Below are 24690 nucleotides of genomic sequence, written 5' to 3'. Positions count from 1 at the left end.
ACAGCCAAGAAAATCCTATGGAGCTCAGTTCTACTCAGTAACACAAGGGGTTGTAATGAGTAGGAATCCATTAATAGACAATGAATTTGGTTTTTTGGTCTCCAGAATTTTCCACCTCTCTTTCCCAATTCTTCACCATTAACATTTAAGCATGCCCAAACCTGTCTCTCTTAAAAACATAGTATAAACAAACCCTGCTTTGACATCACTTCCTCCTCTGACAACTATCTGCATCTCTCAATCCCCTCATTGCTAGATCTGCTGTCTCACTGCAGAGGAGCAGTGCATGAACCCCGTATAAAAAATCATATATAAAAGACATTTTTTGGTTGTTATTTGGGAGGAAACTTGAGTATTCTGGATATCAGATGATATTAGGAACTATGGCTATTTTCTTAGATGCAATGATACTGTGGTTATGTAGGAAAAAGTCCTTGCTTTTACAAGGTGTATGCTGTGCTGAAGTATTAGGAGCGAAGTGTCATGATTTCCTCAATTTTCAAGTGGTTCAAGAACTTTATATAAATATTTGTCTGTACTCATATATACAAGACTAAGTAAAAAAGTATTGCTACTGCATTTCAGTTCATACATGCATGGGTTTATTCCAAACAAAATCTACTTTAGCATGTGTCTGCCATCAGTAGATGATTGCAGACAAGTTCTCTCAGTGATGCACTTGTTTTAGTTGCATTAGGGTGCTTTCAAGAAAAAGGTCCAATGAAAAGAATGGCTTCTGAGGGCATCTGCTGGACCAGTTAAATTCAAGGCTAAGAGGTTAGGCCAGAAGATTATAGTGACTTTTTTAAATCTCAAAAGAGTAATTCTGATAGATTTTCTTGGACACAGGACAATCACAGGGGGTAACTATGAATTTTTAAGAATATTGAAAACTGCATTGGTGAGAAAAGGGTCAACAAAGGTGCACTGAGGAATTCTTTCCATCACAACAATGCACTTGCTTATTCTTTGAAAGTAGCAAGGACTGTCATAGGAGAAGAATTTTACTGGGAAACCTTACCCAATTCACCTTACAGCCCTGACCCCTTCTGACTTCTTTGTTTTCCTCTATTTGAGTCCCTTGCGGATGCCAAAACTGCAATTTTGATGTGGTGCAGAAGAGAGAGCTGGAAACATCACCTTCAGAAATAGAGAGACCAGATGGAGGATATGTCAAGAAATCACAGTTTTGACATCTTTGTTTAATAAAGCTGTCTATAATTTTACAACAATATTTTTGACTTACCTTCATATAAACAATAAAAATTGCTAAATCAAAGTAAAATGGTGGATATACTATAATGGTCACTATACTATAGTTTTCGTATTTGTATATGGTTAAAATTTTTCATTATGAAAAGTTGGAGGGACATGATCTATCTCTGTACTTCCACTCACTCCTCAACTCTCTCAGGCTGGTGTCTGTTACTAAAATGCTTTTGCAAAGATCACCGATAATCTGAAATCCACTTTCTTGTTGTTATTTTCCTCTTGTTTGACCTCCTACAAGGATCAACTCTTTCTCAAAACACTTTTTCTTTGGTTTTTGTGACTTAGCAGTCTTCTGGGTTTTCTCCTATTCCTTCAGGCTGCCTTGGTTCTTTTGTTGGCTCATCAAGCACGATCAGTCCATGTTGGAGTTCATTGATGTTCAGTCCTGAGCTCCTCTTCGCTCGACATTCTTCCTCTAGGGAATCACACCTCTACCATTGTTTCAGTTTCTACCAACTGACTACTCTCACATTTATACATTTTTTTTCCTATAAAGATCTGATTGCTTACTTGGTATCCCCACTTGGATGTCTCAAAGATACCACAAACTTAACACATTTGAAACCAAAATAACTATTTTCCCCATGAAAGGGTATTAATCTTATATCTGAACAAGAGAGTTCCTGCCTGGTTACATGGTTTAGAGGCCCTACCTATCACATACGTACCTTACACATACCCCATACCTAAGGAGCTCTGGTAGCATAGTGGTTACGAATCAGGCTGCAAACTGCAAGGTCAGTAGTTCGAAACTACCAGCTGTTCCGTGGGAGAAAGATGAGGCTTTCTGCTCCTGTAAAGATTTACAGCCTCGGAAACCCTGTATAGGGTCGCTATGAGTTGGAACCGACTCCACGGCACGTAACAACAACAACCACATATCTATCACATACCTTACACGACATTTATGAAAGGATACCTCGGAGCCTTTGTTATTTGGGATCAAGTCCTCAATATTGGCATAGCACAACCTGAAACCCTCAACATCTGCTCTCGTAATGAAATAGTTCAGGCTCCAGGAAAATATTTCTGTAGGCTCTGGCTTTGTATCCTAGAAACAAAAGATGACTACAACTGAATATGATGAAAGCTTAAGGTTGTACCGCTGCCAGGTTCTGATAGTACAGGGAGGATTTAAGAAATCGAAGTACTTGTCGTTCTTAGGTGCCTGCCATCCAGTGGCTTCTGACTCATAGCGACGAACGAAACACTGCCTGGGCCTATGCCATCCTCACAATTGTTACACTTGTGAGGATGTGCTTAGGTAAGAGAAAATACAAATTGATTTTCAAGTATTACCTCTCAAATCATATGATAAAGTATCATTTCTCAATAGTACTAAAAGTCCATTTTTTCTTGCTTTTCTTTGTGCTCTGACTCATGGTCCCAAAGTCTTCAGGAATTAGTACCGCATTCCCAACAGTTGCATATCAAACAGTTGTTAGTATTGTTAAATTTGTATGCATATAGGTCTAGATGGAGTCTTAGTGTGGACAAGCACTGAACCATAAGGCCGGGTTGAACTGCAAGATAGGTGGTTCAAACCTACCAGTCTCTCCTCAGACATCCTATACAGGATTAGTATGAGTAAGAACTGACTTGATGGCATTTAACACCATAGGTCTGGAGCACTGGTGGTGTTATAGGATAAGCACTGCACTGCTAACCACAAGGTTGGCAGTTCAAACCCACCAGCTGCTCCGTGGGAGAAAAATGAGACTTTCTGTTTCCATAAAGATTTACAGCCTTGGAAACCCTGCACAGGGTCACTGTGAGCTGGAACTGACGCCACGTCATGCAACAACACTAGGTCTGGAGGATTTGTACGAAGTATAACAATGAATCTTGGTATCAATATATTAGATGGACATTGCAAATTATCAATAGTTTGAGTTTTATAAAATGAATACAATTTAATGAAAACATAAAAAAGTAAAATCCAGCTTTACTTATATTCACTTGATTTGTAAATGATGATCATTCTTTAACTTTGCATTTAGTATTTTAAATTTTGAATATTTTAGAACCAATAAACATATCAAAATGAATTTAAGATTTAAAAAGCACGATGCATTTTGATAAAGATACATTTAAAATTTGTAGACTCTAACTGCAATTATATTTCTTTTTTAATCTTAGGAAGCAGGAATGTGGAACTTAAGTTAAAAATAAAAAAGAAACTATATTCAAGGAAGAGGCCTTGAAAATTTTTTCAAAAATGTTTCAAAAAATGCCAGTAGGGGTCATATACATCCTCACTGTTTTGATCAATAATCCAGTCAACACAGAGCATGAAGCTTCAGAGATTTTATCTGACCTATTCCAATTAGAATTCTGAATAAATAATTTTCTGGCTTGTTTTCATTATTTTAGTCAAATATACAACTTGAACAAGTCCAATAAAATCCACATAGCTTTGTATTTTTGTTTGTGCTCTTGTCCTGGGTCTCTCAGATGTCACTGGACTTTCACCCTTAGAACCAGCCACCACACTATGTCAGCATCAACTACCAGACCTGTAGGTGAACAAATCTTCAGGTGATTTTAGCCCCCAGCCATTGGCTCACTTCCAGCATAGTCTTCAGATGCTCTAGAGCAAAGACAAGTGGTCCTTACTGAGACCCCGTCAAACTCTTACCCCCCAAGAAGCTGTTAGACTTTAACAAATGTTTATTGTTGTTTTGAGGAATCCCTAGGTGGTGCAAATGAAGTGCTCTTCTAACTGAAAGGCTGGTGGTTTGAACCCACGCAGAAGTATCTTTTTTTTTTTTTTTTCAACAATTAGAAGTATATTATTTATATATATATTTAGTGTTTTATTGTGAATTGTGTGATAGTCTACATTGGAGAACATCAGCTTTACATTCATTTCATCATCCATCATTTCATTGGCATAGTTATCATCCTGTCCATGCATCCTCACCCAACCAAGGGGTGTACCCTGTAAGCCTGCACCCCGCCACCACCACCACCACAGTCCTCAGCCCCTTTCCATCTCCTGATCCCGAATCCCCAGTCACACCATCTCTTGACGTTGTCTTCTCTGCCTCCATCCCAGGCCTCACTGCCTCTCTGGGTAGGATTCCGCTCTTCGCTCTTTTCCATTGATGGTCTTAGGGTCCTCCGCTCCTAGACTGACAAGTTAGTCACTCCCCTCTTTGCTACAAAATGTCCATCTTTAGATTTCCAACTCTCACAATCAGTCCTGTTAACAATTATTCACTATTGTATCACAAGAGACCCATCTGTATTTCGTTTCATCAGCCCTTCCTGGACAGGCTGGACACCACTCACTGAAGACTCTACCTTCCTCCACGCCCTCTGGATCTAGGTTCCCTCTTGAAAGCTTGCAAGCCAGTCACTTCTTGCTTTTGTATCCCTCCCCCCATTTTGGGTAGCCAATGTCCAAGATGCCCATCCCTGTCTACCCTTTGTGTGGAGGGGGTGGGTATAGTTCTTGCAGCAGGGACTTGTTTCCACTTTTGAGCTACTGCATTTATAGGTGTAGGTCCAGAAATATCTTGAAAGAAAGGTTCACATCCCCTTGTCACCTCATCCAAACACTTGGGCCCACTTACATCCAGGACTTCAACTACCTCTTCAGTGACCTCTAAGTATATTTTTCTAGCCCAGATCTCCCTGCTAACTGCCACAGATATATGTCTCATTTATCACTCCATCTGAATAGCCCCAGTCACTTCAAATTTAATATTTCTATTTAAGCCGATCAAGCAAGCACTGGATAGTATCAAATTAAAATTCATCTTGTCTCTCAAACTTGCTCCTTCACCATTGTTCCTGATTTTAGTAGATGGAATCACCAACTACTTAGTTGCCCAAGGCACACATCTGGAAGGCTCTCTTGTTCTTCCTCCAGAATCTATGGCCAAGGTTTGGTGATTTGACGTTCCAGTGCCTTACTATGTCTGTGCTCTCCCTTCAGTCCTGTTGCCACTCTTGGCTCACCCATCTCTGGTCATTTGCCATGCACCCACCAGCTTCATAAAGGTTAGCCCCAAACTTCTGGAATGTTCTGCCATTGCACAGAACCTCTCCTGAAGAGTTACGATGAGATCTCCTGATCCTGCCTTTTTATCCAGCTTCTAACTCTTGGCCCTGTTACCGCAATCTAAATCTTGTCTTGATCTAAACTTTTGGATTCCAGAGTTTGAATCCTTCTTTCCTTGCCAGGCATTCAGCGCTCCATCTGCTTCAGAGAGAAAACATTCAGAGAGAAACCTAACTCTCTAACTCCTACACTGCCCAGGTGCTCTCTCTTTGACTTTTGGAGATGTCTCCTTATCAGTCCTGAAATAATCACCAAAAAAAGTACTTCCAAGAAAAGGTACACCTTGGTGTGTGAGTTCAAATGAAGGAAATTTGACCCTGAGAGGAAGGTGGAGGAACCTCCTGGAAGATGTGATAAATGAATTGAGATCTGAAGAATGAAGAAGAACAAACTATAAAGGGGAGTATGGGGGTACAGGGAGAGGAACCTTTTAGGAAGAGGACCCAGCCTGTGCAAAAGTTCCTGTGAGTGGAATCATGTTGGACCCAAATGAACAGGAAGAAGGCCTGTGTGACTGGATCGAGTGGATTGGGGGCAGGGGTGGGGAGGGGTGGGATTACAAAGGATGGGAGATGAGGCTGGAGAAGTCTTCAGGGTTTTAGAGGCTAGGTCATTAACCTAAGATCAAGGAGAAACTATTCAATGGGTTTAAGTAGGGAGCCTGAAACAATCAGATTTACATTTCAAAAACACCATTCCTACACAGGAATGTGTGGATTGCTGTTGTTGTTAACTGCCCTGGAGTTGACCCCATTCAAGGTGCCTTTATGCACAATGGGAGGACTCATAGTGGCCTGACGTACAATGGGAGGAGATACTGCCCAGTTCTGTGCTGTTCCCATGATTGGTTGGGGATTGAATAGTACTGACCCATAACATTTTCATTGGCTAGTTTTCAGAGCTCTGGTAGCGTAGTGGTTACGAATCGGGCTGCGAACCTTAAGGTCAGCAGTTCGAAACTACCAGCCGCTCCGCGGGAGAAAGATGAGGCTTTCTACTCCCGTAAAGATTTACACCCTTGGAAACCCTGTACAGGGTCGCTATGGGTCGGAATCGACTCGATGGCACTTCACAATCACAATAAAAAAATCAGTTTTCAGAGGTAGGTTAGCAGGCCTTTCTTCCTAGAGTGTCTTAGTCTGGAAGCTCGACTGAAACCTGCTCAGCGTCTTACGAAGGCACAGGCCTCCACTGACTGATGGCCGGTGGCTGCTCAGGAAGCGCATCAGGAATCAGAATGGGGCCTCTGACATGGAAGGTGAGAATCTAGTGGTGAACTACCAATGTGTGGATTGTTGTTGTCAGGTACCACAGAGCCGGCTCCAACTCAGTGACCCTATGCACAACAGAACAGAACACTGCCCAGTCCTGTGCCAACCTTACATTTGAACTCATTGTTTTTGTCACTGCATCAATCCATCTCATTGGGTCGTCTTCCTCTTTTTCAATGACTTTCCATTTTACTAAGTATGATGCCCTTCTCCAGGGACTGGTCCCTCCTGATAACATGTCTGAAGTATGAGAAACGAAGTCTTGCCATCCTAACTTCTAAGGAGGATTCTGGCTGTACTTCTTCCAGGACAGATTTGCTTGTAATGTGTGGATTAGGAAAGGCCTGTTACAAGGAAAGCAGTAGAGCAACTATTGCAGTGATCCAGGGGAGAGCGGTGATGGCTGAACCCATGGTGGTGGGAGAGGAATGAACAGACTTGAAAGATGTAACAGCAGATGAAACTGACAGCATTTGAGGCTGGACTCAATATTGAGATGCCCATACTGAATGCCAGAAACATGGCGTTTTAAGTCATATCCTTGTTTGTAGTACCCAGGTCCTGAGCAATCCCTGGCATTGACTGGACTTTATACATACTCCTGAAGCGGTGAAACTGATTAGTGGTTTTCCAAGTGACCCCTTTCACCTCTAAAGTCCTTTCCTTCCTTTTTGCACATATCAATAATCCAACCTCTCCTTGACACCTCATGGGGAGAAATATTGCCAAGTTCCAAATACGAAAACTCAGGTCTGATTTGACCTTTAACATGAAGAGTAACAATACGCTTGCTGCAAATGTTGCCCTAGGGAGTAACTGAACCTTCTACCAGGGTGAATGATGACAGTTCTGGGTCCTCAGCACCAGCCTGGGTCCAGCTGTCAGGACGTCCAGGAGAGACACTCTGGCCACTGTTCTGCTGGGGGTGACACAGAAGCTGTGCTCTGCTATACCTTCCACAGAAGGGGCCATTGTTCTGAACGTGGAGGACTGTCACCAATGCTGCCAATCCACTGTCCTAGTGCTGCTGGACTAGGAGGGGGGGCTGCCACTAGGACCCTGACTTGGCTTCCATAACCCCTCCTCCCTAAATGCTCTCTTCCTCCCCTTTGTTCCCTACCACATCCTTGCCACCATGTGTGGCCTCATCAGGTAGCAGGTGGGAGCTGGGACAGATGCCATGGCCAAAGAGGCCACAGTGATAGGGTCTGGTGTGGCTGTGCCCGGTTGGAGCTGTACCAGAAGCCACGCCCGCAGTGGGGGCAGAGGAAGGGCTTGTCACTGTGGTGGTGGGCCACTGCCAGTACCTGGGGGGAAAGCAGGCCCAAATCCTGGCAGGAAGACTGGTGGGGGTGGCAGAGGCTCCAAGTGGTGATGGCCAAAGTCAGGGCCACACCCATTGCACAGGTAGCTCATTTTCTCCAAGTGTCTGGGCCAGTTTGCCACTCTGGGTGAGGGAAGGGCTCTAACCCAAGTGTGACTTCCCATGGCAGATGAGACTGGGGTAGTGACCAAAGCCTCATCCACAGCTGGCATGGACATAGGGTCACTCAGTGTGTACAGAGAAGTGTTGAAACAGGCCAGAGTTCTGGAGAAGTGCTTGTCACCCTGGCTGTGGTAATAGGGATGCTCGGGAGGTGAGTGGGGCGGTGCTAGGCTAACTGTGAGCTGTGGTAGCAGGGCTGGCCACCCATGTGGGAGCCCATGTAGGTGCAGGGCCATGTGGGCCCTTTGGCTGCAGTGCTTCCCACACTTGGGACAGAAAAGAGCTGTTCACCAGATTGTGCCTGGAGAGGGGAGAGGCAGGAACAGCAGGAGGGGACGCCACATTCCAGGTAGGAGAAGGGCTTTGCGGGGGAGGTAAAGGGTCAGTTGTAACAGCTGAAGGATTGCTCCCATGTTGTGTGTGTGTGTGTAACCTGAAGTGAGAGCAGCAAGAGATGAGACAGCAAGAGGGAACAGAGGTAGGAGAGCAGAGGCTGAGGGAGGTGGGAACAGCGTCCCTCCACAACAGAAGCAGTGACTGGGGCTTCAGTCACTCCCATCTTCTACCCACACTGTAGTGTGCGGTGGTGTGGAAAACCCAGGGTCTAACATTCCCGTGAGCAGTTTACCAGGGTTTTGAGGCCTGTCAGGTAAGGATGGGATCCTCAGTGGTAGGCCTCACCTGAAGTAGGGGTTCCTCAGGCTCTTGAAGCCCTGGACTCTAGGGCACAGCTTTTGTCTTCAGACATTATGATCTGCAGTGGTTTAGGAACTGAGAAGCCTTAGAGAAGTGTGTGTGTGTGTGTGTGTGTGTGTGTGTGTATGTTGTGGTGCGGGGAGCAGACAGGCTTTATTCCTTGTAGAAAGACTTCTCTTACCCCTCTTCATCCAGCCCAGCCCAGTCCTGCCCCCTCTGTGAAGCTCTTCCAGGCCACACCCTGTAAGTCCACAGAGATGCCCCTGCTCTGAGAGGTTGGCTCCCTCCCGTATGGGACACTTGCCATTCACCCTAGGAGCAAGGGAGCTAACATTTTCTGGAGCATCTACTGAAGCTGCTCTCAATCTTTCATGTGCCTCAGAATCACCTGGAGGGAGCCCTGCTGAAAACACAAATGGCTGGTCGTTGCCCCCCCCTCCCCCCACCCACCCTAGAGTTTCTGATGCAGGTTCAGATTCTGGGGTCGGGCTCAATGATTTGCATTTCTAACAGAGTTCCCAGGTGATTCTGAAGCTGTTGGTCTGGGAACCACTGGCCAGCTGTTGCCAGGTTCATGACTTTACTTGCATTATCTCACTAAACTTCACAACAACCTGTTATGGTCCCCAGTTTGAATTCTTTTTCGGTTAGTTCCATTACCTTTGTTTTCTCAGAAATGTTTTCTGTCTCTGCATCTTGGTCATTTGTTTGAGTCATTCTCTCATTGTCTGAGTAAGCTAAAATTGTCTCTTGTCTCCGGGGCACTGTGGAGTTGTCACATTTGTAAAAACAAATGGTGCAGTTGCTGGATCTGAAAGGAAGTCTCTGGGGGAGCTCACAAGGTGGTTGTGGAAGGGATGTGACAGCAGAGTTTCTGCCCTAGCAGGAGTTCCTATTGGCCTTGGTGTTATCTATGTTCAGGGCACTCAGTCCAGAAGTAGTTCTTAGGGCCCTAGAGCTGGTTTCAGTGTCTGTAAGGATAACAGGAAAGCTGAGGGCAGGGTGGCTGGTTACATGCTGGTCTGGTAGCTTTCCGGGTTTTGTAGGTTTGGAGCTGAGCTCACCTGAATTCAGGCACCAAAGTGGTGCAGCTGCCCCTAACTCACAGTGATGTGGCTCCCAACTCCCAGAGAGCAGGGTCTGTGCTGGGGGTGGATGAGGGTGGGAGCTGGCCACACTTCTCGTCACCAGGGGAGTGTGAGGGATGGGGGGAAATCATACCTTTCCCATCACGCACACATGCCAATCTGCTCTGCCAAGCTTTCGTCCACTTCCCAAGGGACTCACAAGATGGTGGAGCTGAGTCTGGTTAGCTGTTCACCTGTCAGTCTTCTCCCTCTCTTACTGTCCCTTCTCGGCCTCTCCTCCCAGAAAGCACTCCATCCACCTCTCTAACCTTTCTTCTGAAGTTCAGGGTGCCAGAATTTTCATCTGTCTTATTTTGTCTTTTATATCTTTGTTATAAAGGGTCCACATAGTACTCTGCCTAGTCTACCATCTTGCCAGAAGTGACCCTCATTTTGCAGGCAAGGAAATCAAAGCATGATTCAATGACTTGTACAAAGTCACTCAGCTGGCAGGGCGAAAACTTGAACCCAGGTCTGACTCTAGAAATCAGGTGTGGCACTGTAGGATAATACACAGGACTGCAAGGATGGCAGTTCAAACTCACCAGTCTCTCCTTGGAAACCCTATACAGGGCCACTATGAGCTGGAACTGCCTTGATAGCACTTAACAACCCCTTTGCATTGTTAATAATTCTACTACATGTACAAAGGTGCTTCAAACAGTTTGTGGAAATTTTAAATTAAAAGGTAATGTAATTTCCCCACAAATTTTGCGAAGCCCCTCATAGGAATCCCTGGGGGTGCCTCAGAAGACAGGCCTGGCAACCTGCTTCCTAAAGATCACAGCCTTGAAAACACTATGGAGCAGTTTTAGTTTGCACACATGGGATTGCCATGAGTGGGAACGGATTCCATTGCAACTAACAACTCCTACATGTACCTTGTTGTTGTTAAGAGCCAGAGTCAGTTCCAACTCATATTGACCCTGTATAGGGTTTCCCAGGAGGGGCTGGTGAGCTTGAACTGCTGACCTAGCAGTTCAAACCGACCTTGCAATCCAGAGCATTAACCCTCATCCCTCATTACTACACATGTAGCTTGTGCGTCAACAAAATAGTAGTTTCTATTTATATACTTTGTATCTCTCATTTTGTCTAACTCAGTACTTTATATATGCTGGCTTCAAAGACAGGCTGAAGTTTTTGGGCAACCAAAATATTTCAGTAGAGTCAGGGGAGGACAGAATTGGGGATGGGGCATGGTTAAACTCAGAAACACCTGACAGGATAGTAATTTTTCTTGGGGTGTCAGGAGAGAGGAGGTGTCTGTCTCTCACTGGGAGGCAGTTCATATCTGTGAATTTCAGTCATGGGGGTGGGAGAGAGCAAGGAACCACTCTGCTGAGAGTGGGCCTAAGGAGGAAAGTGCGAAGTGGAGAGAAGGAGAGGGTGGGAAGATGGCTGGCTATTAGGGAAGAGACAGGTAGTGGGGAGAAAGATGTTTCAGCGTGAAGCAAGAGGCGCCAGGAGGAAGAGACAACACAGAATGCTGGTGGCAGGGGAGAAAAAGAGGAAGAGAAAACAGAATGTGGCAGGGGAGAAAAAGAGGAAGAGACAACACAGCATGCTGGTGGCAGGGGAGAACATGGAGAGTGAGGTGGAAACGCTCTGGCAGCCCCTGGAACCAAAGGAGTTAATTCCACACTTTTCAGCTTCCACCTGACTTCTTGGGTCACAGCATCTCGGGGAGCATCACGCCCCCAGGATATCTGGGATCCAAAAGAACGGTACAGGATCAAAGGTTCCGGGAAGGCAGGTGTTAGAAAGAGGCTCCTACTGAGGTGTCGTCAAATTCCGCAGGGCTGAGCACCAGGTCTGTGGTACTTCTGGGGCCGGATGGAGGACTGCCCGCCTGGGTCTACCGTATGGAGGGTACCAGGGAGAGAGGAACACATCAGCCCACCTTGTCCACAGACTTCGGAGGGCTCTACCTGTGCCGCAGGCTGCCAGTTCGAACTAGAACTAAGTGAGGAACCGCAGGAATGTGGGGCGGAGCAGAACGCTTGGTGGGCTCCAAGAGCAACGGAAACAGGAAGTGAGGGGCAGAGGAGGCTCCCCCTACTGGGACTAGTGAGCATGCGACTGTGCGTCCAAGCAGATGCTGCGGCCAGTCGTCCTTCATAGAACTCTGGGCCAGGAAGCAGCCAGGGGCTTTATGTAACCACCTCCTCTGATGATGGGCTCTGCTTTCTGGACATACACAGTACTTCAACTCCCGAGCAGCCCTCCCTCCAAGCCACCCGCCAGTGGGCATGGGCTCGCAAACTCTTGGGGAATTGTAGTCCCTGACTCAACTCGTCCTGCTTAGGGAGGTGGCTGGAGTGACTTCGATGGCGAGCAGGGAAGACCTTAAAGCCCTCCCCATCTCCCTTTTTCTTTTCCAGGGCCAGAAGCCAGCTTCTTGAGGGACAAAGAATTATGCTCCTTCCAAACATCGCCACAGTCCTAGTGCCATCTACAAGGATGCCTTACTCTTCTGCACCACTTTCCTGCTTTCTCTGGGTATAGATGAAACCCTGGATTTCAGCTTGTGATTCTTACTTAGGGGCGAAAATTTACAGTGTGACTTTCACACACCTCTTGGCTCCTTAGCCTGCTCTCTTCCAGCTTTGTGGATCATCCCTCCCTATTTGCTATTTGCTAATTTGCTCATGTTCATAAAATTGTTAATTAGACCTGGAGAATAACCTCTTGGCATTTCCTTCCCAAATTTCCAAGGCTGCTTCTACATGGTTTCTGGGTCCATAGGATAAACACTAGAACGCAAACCAAAAGTTTGGCAGTTCTAGCTCACCAGCCGCTCTGCGAGAGAAAGATGAGGCTTTCTGCTCACGAAGATTTAAAATCTTAGAATGGCACTTAGTAACAACTATTCCCAATCATAATTTTTTCCTTCCTTCTCATATATATACCCCTGATAAACAGACACAGAATCACAGGTTTCAAAGAAGGAAAAAAAGCAAATTTGTTGTTTTTGGAGGAGGGTGTGAAGGGGAAGGTTCTTTGCCCTCCCCCACATCTTGCACAGATGGGAAGTTGGGGGTCAATAGAAAAGGCAGTAGATGGGGGCGCGTGCCCCACTCTGTACAATATAGAAGAATCTGATATAGATACTTTGTATAAAAGCCACTTGTCCTTGTTTGTGTCCTCTTGCTGGTTGGCCGGACTAGGGGGCACTGGGTAACAAAGAAGCTGGGGTGGTAGGCTGGGACACAGGGACACTCTGTGGTCCCCATCCTCTGGCTGTCCCCTTGCAGGGTCACTTTGGATCCTTGGTTGGGGCGTAGCAGAGCTCCAGTGGCCGGGACACCTTCCAGAATTTCTCATTCACCAACTCCAGGGTTAGTGAGCCATTCAGGGTCTGGGTAAAGGGTTGTAAAAGAGGCAGAGGAAGACGGAAGTTGAATAGAAAGACGGCAAAGGAAATGACAAGCAAAAGATGATCAAGAGGCAGAGATAAATAAAAGAGAACATGGAGTGATGGGGAGATGAAAAAAGTAGAGAAGAGGGCTGGTAAGCTAGGCAGACAGAATCACCATTCTGTCTGGCCATCCTCCCTTCTTGTCCCCTCTTGTACCACAGCTCTGAGGCTCTCACCGTGAAAGCTCCGCCCCCAGGGGCGATGTAGATGGTGTACTGCTTCTCGCTGACACCTTCCAGACTGGGCAAGGCAGGCTCCTCAGGGCTGTCACCTCCTCCGGCAACCCCCACCTCCCCACCACCCCCATCAGGTCCTCCAGCATCAGAGGCACCCCCTCCAGGCCCGCCTGGCTCCCCTGCCTCTTGCTGCTGCCTCCGTTCAAGAGCAATGCGCAGAGCCAAGTACTTGGATAGATGGTCCACAGTGGCATTCCCAGTTGTCTTCACATACCTGGAGCGGGAAAGGCCAGTTTTAGAGCACAGGAAGCCACAAACTGGGAAAGAAGGTAGGGACTTTCCAAGAGGGCCTCTGGTTAAGGATTCTTTCTGGACTTGGGGAAACCCATCTGTGATGGATATGGATGTGATCTTTGGTTTCCCTGTGGTCTGGGGAATGACAGGGCTCCTCACCTAGTCTGGCAGTATTCTCCCTTCTCCACGAGCAGTGGGTGGGGCCGGAACACGAGCTCGATTTCTCCACCTGGCTCCGGGGGGCTGGGGGCCCCAGGAGGGCTTGGGGGCCCCAGGGTTCCCCCTCCCAGAGTCCCTCCCCGGTCACCAGAGTCTTCAGAACCAGCACCCCCACCCACCCCACCAGTGCCTCCTCCCCCTGTGCCTACACTGCTTCCCCCTGCGCCCCCTCCACGAGGTCGCTTGGGAGCAGGGCCAGGGGCTGAGTCAGGGGCAGAGTCTGAGCTCACGTCCTCTCCATCCCCCTCTCCCTCCCCAGGCTCTCCTTCCCCGCCACTCATCGTTGTGGTCTGATCTGACCCGGGCATCGGCCGCCTCACACGCTGGGCCCTGCAGAAGCAAGTGGTTGAAGTTAGAAAGCATCAAGGATAAGGGGTTAGACTTTAAACTTCAGAGAATTAAGAGATCAGGCAAGTCTTAATGATACCTAATACATACTAAGCACTAACTACAAGCCAAGAACTCTGTTAAGTATTTTGCCCTGATCACCTCATCCTATGAAGCAGGCAATTAATTATATTGTCTCTACTATATGGCTGGGGAAAGTGAGGCTTAGAGAGGTTAAGTAACATGTTTAAGATCACAGGAACTCACTTCTCAAAGTGTGGTCCAAGAAACCAGTATCATCAGCATCACCTGGGAGCTGTCAGCATCACCTGACTCCAGACCAACTGACTGAGAAATGTTACCAAGACTCTCAGGTAATTGGAAAACACAAAGTTTGAGACATGTTGGCCTAGGAAGTGATTTAATCCCCAGCAATATGAATTGAGAGTTTATGTTCACAACCATTGCTGTTCTACCTTCTAGGAAGTCAGAAGGTGAGCTTTTTCGTTTCAAGAATAGCAGCAGCAATTGCTTACTAAGAAGCTGCAATTTACATCCATGGCTTCCAGGCTTGATGATCAGGATATGGTTAGCACCTAGGATGCTGAGGCTAAGGGTGATGGTTACTCAGTGGGCTGGTCCCCAAGCAAGTTGCCTTCTCTCTCCTGGCCTCCATACCTGTGCATGGCCTGCATGCGCAGCCCCTCCTCAATGCTGGAGCTCAGCGCCTGCTGGTTATGAAGGCGGCTGAGGCGGATGAGTACCCTGTCTTGGTGAGCTTCGTATTCCTCCCGGCTGGGATAGATCTTAGAGATCAGGGCATCAAAGTTGGGGTCTGGTCGTAGGGACCGCTTGGAAACCAGCTTCTTGCGACAGGTGGGGCACTCCTTGTTCCTGGAAGAGGGGGTCCCAGTGTGAGTTATCAGGGCATCGGAGGCCAGGCTGAACCAACACCAGGGAGAGAGCCCCTGCTCTTCACCCTTTCACCTCATTGCAAACATATCCCTCCAGTTACCCGCTCCTCAGGGCTGTGACGATGCAGTCAGAGCAGAATCGGTGGAGGCATTCCTTGGTGGTCATTGTATTCTTTAGCATGTCCAGGCAGATGGGGCACATGAGTTCGGAGTGCAGCGACCGAGGGGAAACCGCAATCTCTGTGCCATCCATGATGGCTTCCTGGAGGCATCAGTGAGTGAGAAGGTGGTGGTGGTGGGGGAAGGGTCTATAGACACAAGTGGCCTATGAAATAGGAGTTCCAAGAAATTCAGTGAGATGGTAGAATTTAAGTACCTCATGTTGGCAGCTTAAGGAAGCTGGGAATTCTGAGACAGAGAGGGACTAATGACTTAGAGAAAATGGAGAACAGAAAAGATGTGTATCCATTAACTAAAAATAGGCACTGTGCAAAAAAGAGGGTCTGAAGTTTGGGTAAGAGTCTGGGGGTGGGGTTAAGATATGTATGATTTGGAGAAGACTCATCAAAATTTCTTAAAATGTGGTCCTGGCACCACCTAAATTTGCATAGGATGCTAGTTTGGAGTGCTGGTGTGGCCTTGTAGGATAAGCACTGGGCTGCTAACCACAAGATTGACAGTTCAAACCCACCAGCAGCTCCTTGGAAATCGTATACAGGGTCACTCTGAGTTGCAACTGACTTGACAGCACTTAACAACAAGATCAAGGGTCTAATTAAAAATGTACATTCTGGGGCCCCATCTCAACTACTAAATCAGACTGTTTAGGGGTGGGGTCGGGGAAGTTTCCATTTTTATAAGCTCCCAGTTGCCCTGGAGTTGACTCTGACTCAGGTGTGTCAGGGTATAAGTGTGCTCCATAGGGTTCTCACTGGCTTTTCTTTTGAGGTCTGGGTGGACTGAAACCTCCAATCTTTCGGTTAGCAGCCGACTGGGTTAACTATTTGCACCACCCAGCAATAAACAAGCCCCTAAGGTGAGTCTAAAGAGCCCTGGTGGCACCGTATGTTAAGCACTGGACTGCAAACTCCAAGATCGGCAATTCAAACCCACCAGCTAGTCCTCGGGAAACAGATGAGGCTTTCTACCTCCGTAAAGATTTACAGCCTCAGAGACCCTACCTACACAGGGTCGCTATGAATTGGAATTGACTCCATCAGTGGCAGTGGGGTTTAAGGTGAGCCTCTCTTCTATGCACTGACCTAAGACTTCTTGTTGAGGATGGGTGGTAGAAAATTTCCGTTAGCTAATTATCTTTCAAACCAGGTTCTAATACTTCGTTTACCTCCCTGGCTGGACAGTTTTGAGGATTAAACGAAAACAATGTAAATGTGCTTTGAAAAAATTAAGGTGATTCGAAGGCCAGAGAGTGAGTGAAATGGGGCAGGGTTGACAGAATGGAGCAAAGAAGGAAAAAGAGGCTGTGGGATGGGGCTCTGTGGAATGAGGGGACAAGCTGTAAGGGGGAATCCCCTAGTCACCTGCGGGGTCCTGTGCAGCTCATACAGACTCAGTTCCCACGTTTTGCTGGCATTCTGGGCATTCGCCGGCGTCGTCATGGTGACCGGGCACAGATTTCCCCACCAGAGCCCCGCAGCAGAGGGGGAGAAGAAGACTGAGGGGAGAGGAGGAGGGGGTGTTAGGGGGCCGCCCTTCGCGCAGACCCCGCCCCTCCAGAGGCTCCCCCTCGGCCCCTAGCCGGCAGGGGTCCTCACCCGGCTCTAGCCGTCGGCGCCCCCAGCCGCCGCCGCGCTTCTCGTTGGGTACGGACTCCCGGGCCGAATTCGCTCAATCTGCAGCCCCAGCTCAGACAGCAGCTCCCACCGCTGCTGCCGCCATGGCCCGGGCGCTGGGGCCCTACGTCACTTCCGCCTGCCCCTCCACTCCCTCCCACCCGTGTGGCTGAGACGTCACCAGCCGCTCGGAGCGCGGGTGGGACGCGACGTGGGCGCGGGGGTTCCTCCGCCCACGAGACACGCCCGCCTCCCGAAAAGGAGCCGGGGTCCCGGAGTCCCGCGCCACGTGGGGCTACGGTCCCGCCCCCGGCCAAGCACTGTCGCGCGAAATAACCCCCCAACCTTAGCAGCCGTTCCTCTCCTTACTCCCCCTACTCGGCGCCTCCGCCCCGAGGGCGGGGCAAGGGTACGCCCGGACCCCGAGTGCTGGGAAAGGGGCCACCTCCCCCACTCCGCGTCCCCTTTGCGGCCCCGAGGAATCCTAAACCTCCCTAACTTCTCCGTAACCCCAGCCTGGGATCCTGGAGGAAAATGCTGCAAAAGAGCTTTTGCAGCTTTAGATCTCCAGTCCTGTGAGTGCAACTAAGTCCACAGGCACCCAGGATTCCCCTTACCACCCTGGGGACTTGCTCCACCCTTCGTTTTGGCTCTCTCTAGACCCTCCGACCCGTTCTCCCCTCGAGGTTTGGGGGCGGCGGCTCGGGACGTCCAGACTCAACTCTCGGCCGGAGCCATAGACTCGAGAATTGCGTTTGGACAATCAAGAGCCGCGACCCGGGGCAGGGAAGGGAGGAGCACGGGGCAATGGAGACTCCTCTCAGAAGCAGGGGCACACACGCGCACACACACACAAGATGAGGCCATTATCGGGAGGGGATCTACGTGTGGGTGTGTGGGAATAAGGGGAGGAATGTCTGGAGTAGGACTGGGATGTGAGCAGAAGCCTCCTCCAGGACTCTTCAGGAAAGGAAGGGGGTTGGGAGGAAAAAAAGGACGAAACACAACGATCCTCGATGAGGACCGAGAATAAGGGGGATAAGGGAGAGACCTTCCTCGGCCTCCTGTCCTACACCAGCCTGAACTAGGGCTCCCGGACTTGGCCTGCAGCTACCGGCTACCAGGGATGACCTGTCTTTGGTACAAGGTAGCAATGGGTCCCATCCCCCCACTTCCCAGGTTCCCCCTACTTTCCTGTCCTCTCCTGTCCGTGGCCAGTCCTTATGTGGGCTCCAGAGTCGATTAGCGCCGACCCCCTCCCCTTCCTCCTCCTCCTAGCCCCCTCCCTTCTGCTCTCCTCCAGCTCCTTTCATCGCCTGGTCCATTCCCCTAATCCTGGCCCCCTCCCCTAATCCCCCCATCCGACCCCAGGCCGGCTGCAGCTATTGTAAGGTGGAGAGAAAAGGGAGGGGGGGAATCACAGAAAGGAGAAGGTGGGGGAGGGCCACCTGTTCCAAGACCCCCTCCCAAGGCCAGACTGGACACTGGGATGGGGCCATGAACAAATCACCCTTGGGGACCACAAGGACCCAAGGAGTTCAGGCAGGGGTGGGGGTGGGGCTGAGGCTGCAGGACCAGTGGAAGGGGGTGGGGCAGAGACCCCTCCCTCCCAAAAGATCCAGAGTATCACGAATACACAGTGACACACACTCTCTCCTCTCACACCCGGTGGCGGGGGTTGCCCTGGGAGACCAGGCAGTGAAAGGGAACAATCCTTGGGGAAAGGGAAAGGAGGGGGAAGTGGAGAAGGGTCTGAGGGCTTGGACACAAGAAGAACCGGAGGTGGCAGGGAAGAGGATTTGGAATTTATTAGGGTCACAAGCACCCCTGCCTCCCATATTCAGCATTCCCAGCCATACACTACCACCCCTTTGTAGCCTGGGAACTTAGAGTCCTCATCAGCAGGAGGCCAGGCAGGGTGGTGGGGGAGTGAGCAGAGTCCAGGGTCCTCAAGGCAGTTACATGAAAAGACCTCCTGGGAGGAACAGAGACATTTGGGCAGATGAAAAGGTGGAGGGATGAATGGGCTGGGAGGCACCCACTTTTGTCCCTGGCCTACCAGGAAACTCAGCCCTTCTCCCAGTGGCTCCAGACTCTCCCAAACTGCTTTCTCATAGCTCGGATTTACTTCTCTGCCCTCTCCCTCCCTCCTATCACCAGCCTCATACCAGTGACTTCCACTGAGGTTCCTGTGATGTAGCCACTGTCTTCAGATGCCAAGAATGCGACTACATCTGCCACATCTATGGGAATGGTAGGGAGAGTGCAGCACTCAGCACCATGGATCCAAAGCAACCATCATGTCCCACCTCAAATACTTCCTCCTCCAACACACACACACACACACACACCCCAACTACCAATCCTGACCCTCTTACAAATACCACAGGCCTTGGGGTCCCTTCATTCAGGACCCCTCCCCACTCAGTGCTCACCCTCAGGGTTCCCCATATGTCCCATCGGGATCATTCCAGTCACCTGTAAGGAAACACTTCTCATATGTGGATGAAAGTTTCTCTTAAGGATCTTTTGGTCCACTGAGAGTCAGTGACCTTTGTTTTTAAATCTCTGTACATGAATGAGAACCTATGATCTTCCAGGCTTTGTGTTCAGCATTCCCTCTCTGAAGTCTGTGAGGCTGTGTCTCAATGATTCTGCCCTCTACCCATGGCTTCCTACCTTGTTCAGCACTTTTTGAGGCACTTTCTGTGTCATGGGTGTAGCAATGAACCCTGGGAGGACAGAGTTACAGCGGATCCCGTGTCTGTGGAGGGAGAGTGGGGGCTGACTCTGGAGGGGACTGCACAATGACCCCTTCCTTTTGACCCCCCAACATGCCTACATGATGGCTCCCAGCTAACTAACCGTCCAAGCTCCCGGGCTACTGTCTGGGTCATCCCAATCACTCCGGCCTTGGAGGCAGCATAGTTTGTCTGTCCCACATTTCCCACCTATAGATGAGTGAGAGATTTGATGAATTGATTAGTTCCAAGGAGGGGCTTTCCTCTACTCACACTTAACTTGCTGAACTCCTCAACTTAATCTGACCTTTCCTACGATGCTACTGATGTTGATGATGGAGCCGTGACAACCATTGGATACCAGGGCTTGGGCTGCAGCCTGAGTGACTAGAAAAGTGCCCTAGGGAGAAAGGGTAACAAGGCAGAAAGGATCAACTAAGGTGACAGCCCTCTTCCAACCCCATCCCCAGACTAGGGAGGCAAGAAGTCACAGGTTCAGAGGTCACCACCTTGAGGTTGACAGCTATGACTTTGTCCCAGTCATCCTCAGACATGTGCAGCAAAAACTCATCCCGAGTGATGCCTGCGCAGGACACAACAACAGATGGCGGCCGAGAAAAGTTGGCCTGTGTGGGGGGGGTAGGGGGAGTATGACACACCACAAAACTACAGAGCTGGGCAGTGGTGGCAGTGTCAGCGTTTTAAAGGGGTGCGGTAACTTCGTGTTCACCTGTACTTGTTCCAGCAGGCGCCTAGCCGCCGCCGCCTCAGACACGTCAGTTTGGAAGGCAGCGTGGGTCCCGTTGGGCACCCCCTCCTCGCTCCCCAGCTCGCCTAGCAGCCGCACTGTCTCCTGTGCCGCTGCCCCATCTAGGTCGCAGGCGGCCACGGAGGCTCCCTCTCTGGCCAGGCGCATGCTAATGGCCCGGCCAATGCCGCTGCCCGCACCTGGGATGGGAGAGAGCCCATAGGGGCAGGGGTCAGAAATCACCTGGCACTAAGTTAGTAAAATTCGGACAAGGGACTAGAGATCGGTGATTGCGTGGCCCAAGGTCAAGCCCCTGACATCACTCGGGACCCCCAACCGCCACGGGAGAACACCCTTCAACCTGTGACCAAGGCCAGCGCAGAGCGAAGTCGGAGCTGAGACGCCATGGAGGGCTGCGGAAGGGCAGACACCACAGCACCGAACCAATCCGAGTGCAGAGGGGGCGTGGCGAGTGCTAAGCTGGAGCCAATGGAAGCCGTGCCATCATTAGGCCATCTGCGGCCACCAGAGCGCGGTGACCTCCCACTATGTGGGCGTGGCCACACTCCACAGATTAGGGGTCTGGGGAGCGGGGAGACAAGAAACACTCACCACCCCCAAAAAAACAGACAAAGACTGCATGTGGGGCGGAAGATCCCAGGACTTTATTTCCGGTCACCCCCCTCCCCCCTCGATTCAAACAGTGATAGTATATATATATTAAAAAAAAATAGAAACAAAAAGATTAGACCACGAGATTAACTACTAACTCTCTGCCCCCTCCCACCCATCCCTCTGAATCACTCCCAAATCAGGGCACACGATTGATGTTTAATTGATGCTTATCCTGATTCCCCCTGCAACCTCCTCTGTTCAGGGTTCTGGTCCAATGCCTCCTCCAACAGGTGGAAGAGAGAGAGGTGGACCTTGTAGAAGCCTGTGTGTGGCAGCTTGGTCCTCTGAGAACAGGTGGTGTAGGGGGCATGGGTAGGCTGCCATGGTCCGGCTTCCTTCCAGCCTTCTTCATACCCCCATCTAGCCCCTACTATCTCACTACCATGGCCAGTTAGTGCCCAACACTATGGTCCTTCCAGCCTCTCCTTCCCACCTCTCTAGCCCCTGCAAGACTGCCAAACCTTCATGGTCCTAATGCCAAAATCACCACTCCCTTAAGCTACAACTCCTTCCTTTGGCAGATGTCCCTGGTTAGGGCCTGCAATCTTCACAGACCCCTAAGTTGAAGTGAGGGGCAAGGGGCTTGAGGCAGGAGTAGGGGCAGTCCATCCCACCTCACTCGAGATGGGCAATCAGTACCATCATGGCAACACCCCCCAGCAGCCCCAGCACCTCCAGAAGTGACTGCCACGGAGACGCCTCTCTCAACAGCTCAGGCAGCACAGACACAGTCGCCACATAGATGAAGCCACCAGCAGTGAATGGCAGCACCCAGCCAGGACCTGTACTGCCGGAAACTTCACTGCCCACTGTCCCTCCTTCAGTTAGAAGGGCACAGGTTGTACCCACCAGTGCCCCTACTGCCGTCACCAGCTGTAGACGCATCGCCTGGTGGGCAGAAAAGAGAGGCATTTTAGCCAGCAGGGAAAAGGGAAAGAGTATCAGTGCTTCAGTCATGGCTGGTGGGGTATGCATATACATGGGCAGGGTGTATGTCCTTGGATATCAAAGCAAAAAAAGAAGCGGAACTATCAAAAATAGACATTTTCTGAAAGATCTTAGAGACCAAAGAGGTTAGAGCAGTGATTCTGTCCACAAACATTCTGATTCAGGAGGTTGGGGTACATGGCTGGGGTGAACATAAACCATTCAGTTTATGGACTACATCATTTTAAGAAACACTAAGTGACAGGATAAAGACATTTCTGGAGAATAATCCATCAAAGATCTTGTTTGAAACGAATGAGAGGCAGTTTTGGGTTTGGAGTGGGTCAGCTGGGATACAGGACTTCAGACAACTATGTTTAGTGTAAATCATCACCAACCTGTTTTTTGCTGCAGCCAGACTGGACCAAGATGGCAAAGTCCCCAACTTCATGGGGCACTTCATGTAGCAGGACAGTCATTGTGGTCAGAATCCCCAGCCCACGGCCTCCTCGAAATGAAGCACCAATCGCCAGACCATCCGTGAAGTTGTGTGCCAGGTCAGCAGCCAGATTCAGGTACCCTGACACACGTAGATCTAGACAAGAGGAGAGGCTCATCAGAGGCATCTACCATCGTCAGTTCCAGTCCTGTGCCAGCCATTCTCACCCTAAGAGACCACTACACATCCAGGGCTCAGTGTTTCCCAAATGTTTGCTGTTACACATAGTGCAGATTCCACGAGCACTGATTCACAATGACACCCCTCAAGCTGATGGCAACCCTGATGCTCACCTGAGCCTGCTGTTTCCTCTTCAGGGTTCTGAGGTCTCACTGGCCCATCTTTAGGTCCTGAACTTGCTCCTTTCCTCTTCTGTGCACCCCCTGTGTCCTTTTCTTTTTCCTGTGAATTCTGCTTCTCCTTTGAAGGACACTCTGTGGGGAGAAAGCGGTTGGTAAGAGAGGAAAAAGAGACCTCCTGATATGTTCTCAAGAGAACACCCTCTCCCACCTAACAACCATAAGACAAGAAATTAGTTAGGCAGGCAAGATGACTTTCAGGAAAGTTGTACTTGAGCTCACCATGTTTTTCAAGTCCATGACTTCCATGTAGGTGACCATGAGTGTGTCCATGTCCTCCTTTCACATGTCTCACAAATTTCTCCACCACAAGAAAGGCAACAATTCCACTGAGGACCCACAGCCCCACAGAGAGAATGGGGCCCTGGCCTGGGAATGGAGACATTGAGACATTAAGGGGAAAATGCAGCATTTAGATTCCTCCTCCCCAGGCATAGATAAACATTAGGGAGGGCCAGATTTTTCTCAACTACCATCCCAACTCCATCCAGTTTCCCCCTTCCTCACCACTATGGGAGTGTCCATGTCCAGCTGGCTGCTCCACGGGGTGGTGAGAATGAGGTTCTGTAGCAAGGGGGTAAAAAGGTTAGATGAGGAAATGAACCCAAGGGGGCATATATTTGGGGAACACAGGAAGATCAGAGATCACAGAGAGGAAAGAACCCTTTTGCCCAGAGAGTAAAACACGATTTGAGGTAGAAGTCCAAGATCCTTACCTAGGGCATGAGGGATGAGGTGCAGAAAAGCATCTCCCAGAAGGCCCCCTGAAGCAAAACTGAGCAAGATCTGGAGCAGAGAGCGATGCCGGGGGGAGTTTGACTCCACAGGGATAAGGAAGAGGACAAAAAACGGAGCTGCAGAGATCAGCACTGTGGCCCCAAGTGCCTGGGGACGGAGAGGTAGGGGTCAAATGCGAGGGTTTTCCTAACAATCCAGAAGCAGCCCCTCTCTCCCCCATCCCCTGGCGACTCACATAGGCCCAAAGAGTGACAGTGTCCAGGTCCTGCTTGATGCCTGGAGCCCCAGACTCCCCGTAGCCTCCGTGGCTATGACCATGGTCATGTCCATGTCCTCTGTGGTAGAGGCTCTCATGGGTTTGGCCGTGGCTATGACCATGGTGTAAATCCTCATGTGAATGTCCATGGTCGTGGCCGTGGCTGTGCCCATGCCAGATGCTCTCATGAGTGTGACCATGGCCATGGGCATGGCTGTGTCCATGGTGGATATCGTCATGTGGGTGCCTGTGGCTGTGCCCATGCAAGTCCTCAGGCTGGTCGTTGTGCAGGTCGCCATGACCCCCGTGTCCGGCCACCAGCAGCCCCAAGGCCGCCCAGGTCAGCAGTCCCACGGCCACACAGTGGGGGACCCCGAGGCCTCTGGCCATCATGCTGACCAGAGGGACAGAGACAGTGACTTCACTTGACCCGTAACTCTTACCTACGTGGTATGCACTTTACCCCGCTCCGGCCCTCCCGCCACCACTAAGGACCACTTCATTCCATGTCCCCACCCACATTGTTCCCAAGACTCGTTCTCTTTATCCCAAGCCCCCTCCCGGATGTAGGGACCCTGGCATGCCGCTCTAGGCTTTGATCCTCCACATTATGGGCTCTCTGGGCCCTCGTCTCTATGATCCATTAGGAGGGCAAAAAAGGCGAGGAAAGAACGGTAAGGGA

General features: G+C 49.7%; 3 protein-coding genes across 4 annotated transcripts; all 3 read right to left on the bottom strand.

Moving 5' to 3' along the window:
• Window positions 1–12861: 12861 nt before the first annotated feature.
• RING1 (ring finger protein 1) lies at window positions 12862–17193 on the bottom strand. The gene is made up of 7 exons (XM_006860350.1): window positions 17048–17193; window positions 16814–16947; window positions 15374–15534; window positions 15037–15252; window positions 13972–14361; window positions 13519–13792; window positions 12862–13282 (listed from the first exon to the last, which is right to left on the bottom strand). Exons 2-7 carry the CDS (start codon window positions 16889–16891, stop codon window positions 13181–13183), a joined length of 1221 nt encoding a protein of 406 aa, XP_006860412.1. The 5' UTR covers window positions 16892–16947; window positions 17048–17193; the 3' UTR covers window positions 12862–13180.
• Window positions 17194–18857: 1664 nt separating this feature from the next.
• Window positions 18858–20987, bottom strand: HSD17B8 (hydroxysteroid (17-beta) dehydrogenase 8). Its single transcript, XM_006860349.1, has 9 exons — window positions 20916–20987; window positions 20537–20754; window positions 20316–20432; window positions 20114–20206; window positions 19931–20016; window positions 19745–19829; window positions 19501–19543; window positions 19234–19308; window positions 18858–19040 (listed from the first exon to the last, which is right to left on the bottom strand). The coding sequence occupies exons 1-9, from the start codon at window positions 20959–20961 to the stop codon at window positions 19024–19026; spliced, it is 780 nt and encodes a 259-aa protein (XP_006860411.1). The 5' UTR covers window positions 20962–20987; the 3' UTR covers window positions 18858–19023.
• An 857-nt stretch (window positions 20988–21844) lies between these two features.
• SLC39A7 (solute carrier family 39 (zinc transporter), member 7) lies at window positions 21845–24398 on the bottom strand. Of its 2 annotated transcripts, none has more exons than XM_006860347.1 (7): window positions 23988–24398; window positions 23731–23899; window positions 23522–23578; window positions 23237–23383; window positions 22949–23089; window positions 22555–22751; window positions 21845–22117 (listed from the first exon to the last, which is right to left on the bottom strand). In XM_006860347.1, the coding sequence occupies exons 1-7, from the start codon at window positions 24396–24398 to the stop codon at window positions 21845–21847; spliced, it is 1395 nt and encodes a 464-aa protein (XP_006860409.1). The 2 variants fall into 2 exon arrangements, with proteins under 2 accessions (XP_006860409.1, XP_006860410.1); XM_006860348.1 differs by having other exon boundaries at window positions 23731–23883; window positions 24256–24307.
• Window positions 24399–24690: the final 292 nt, after the last annotated feature.

Source organism: Chrysochloris asiatica, unplaced genomic scaffold (genome assembly GCF_000296735.1).
Source record: "Chrysochloris asiatica unplaced genomic scaffold, ChrAsi1.0 scaffold00038, whole genome shotgun sequence".
In the NCBI taxonomy this organism is placed as follows: Eukaryota; Metazoa; Chordata; class Mammalia; order Afrosoricida; family Chrysochloridae; genus Chrysochloris; species Chrysochloris asiatica.
Note: the sequence above shows the minus strand (reverse complement) of the source record. Positions and strands in the feature narration are given on the sequence as shown.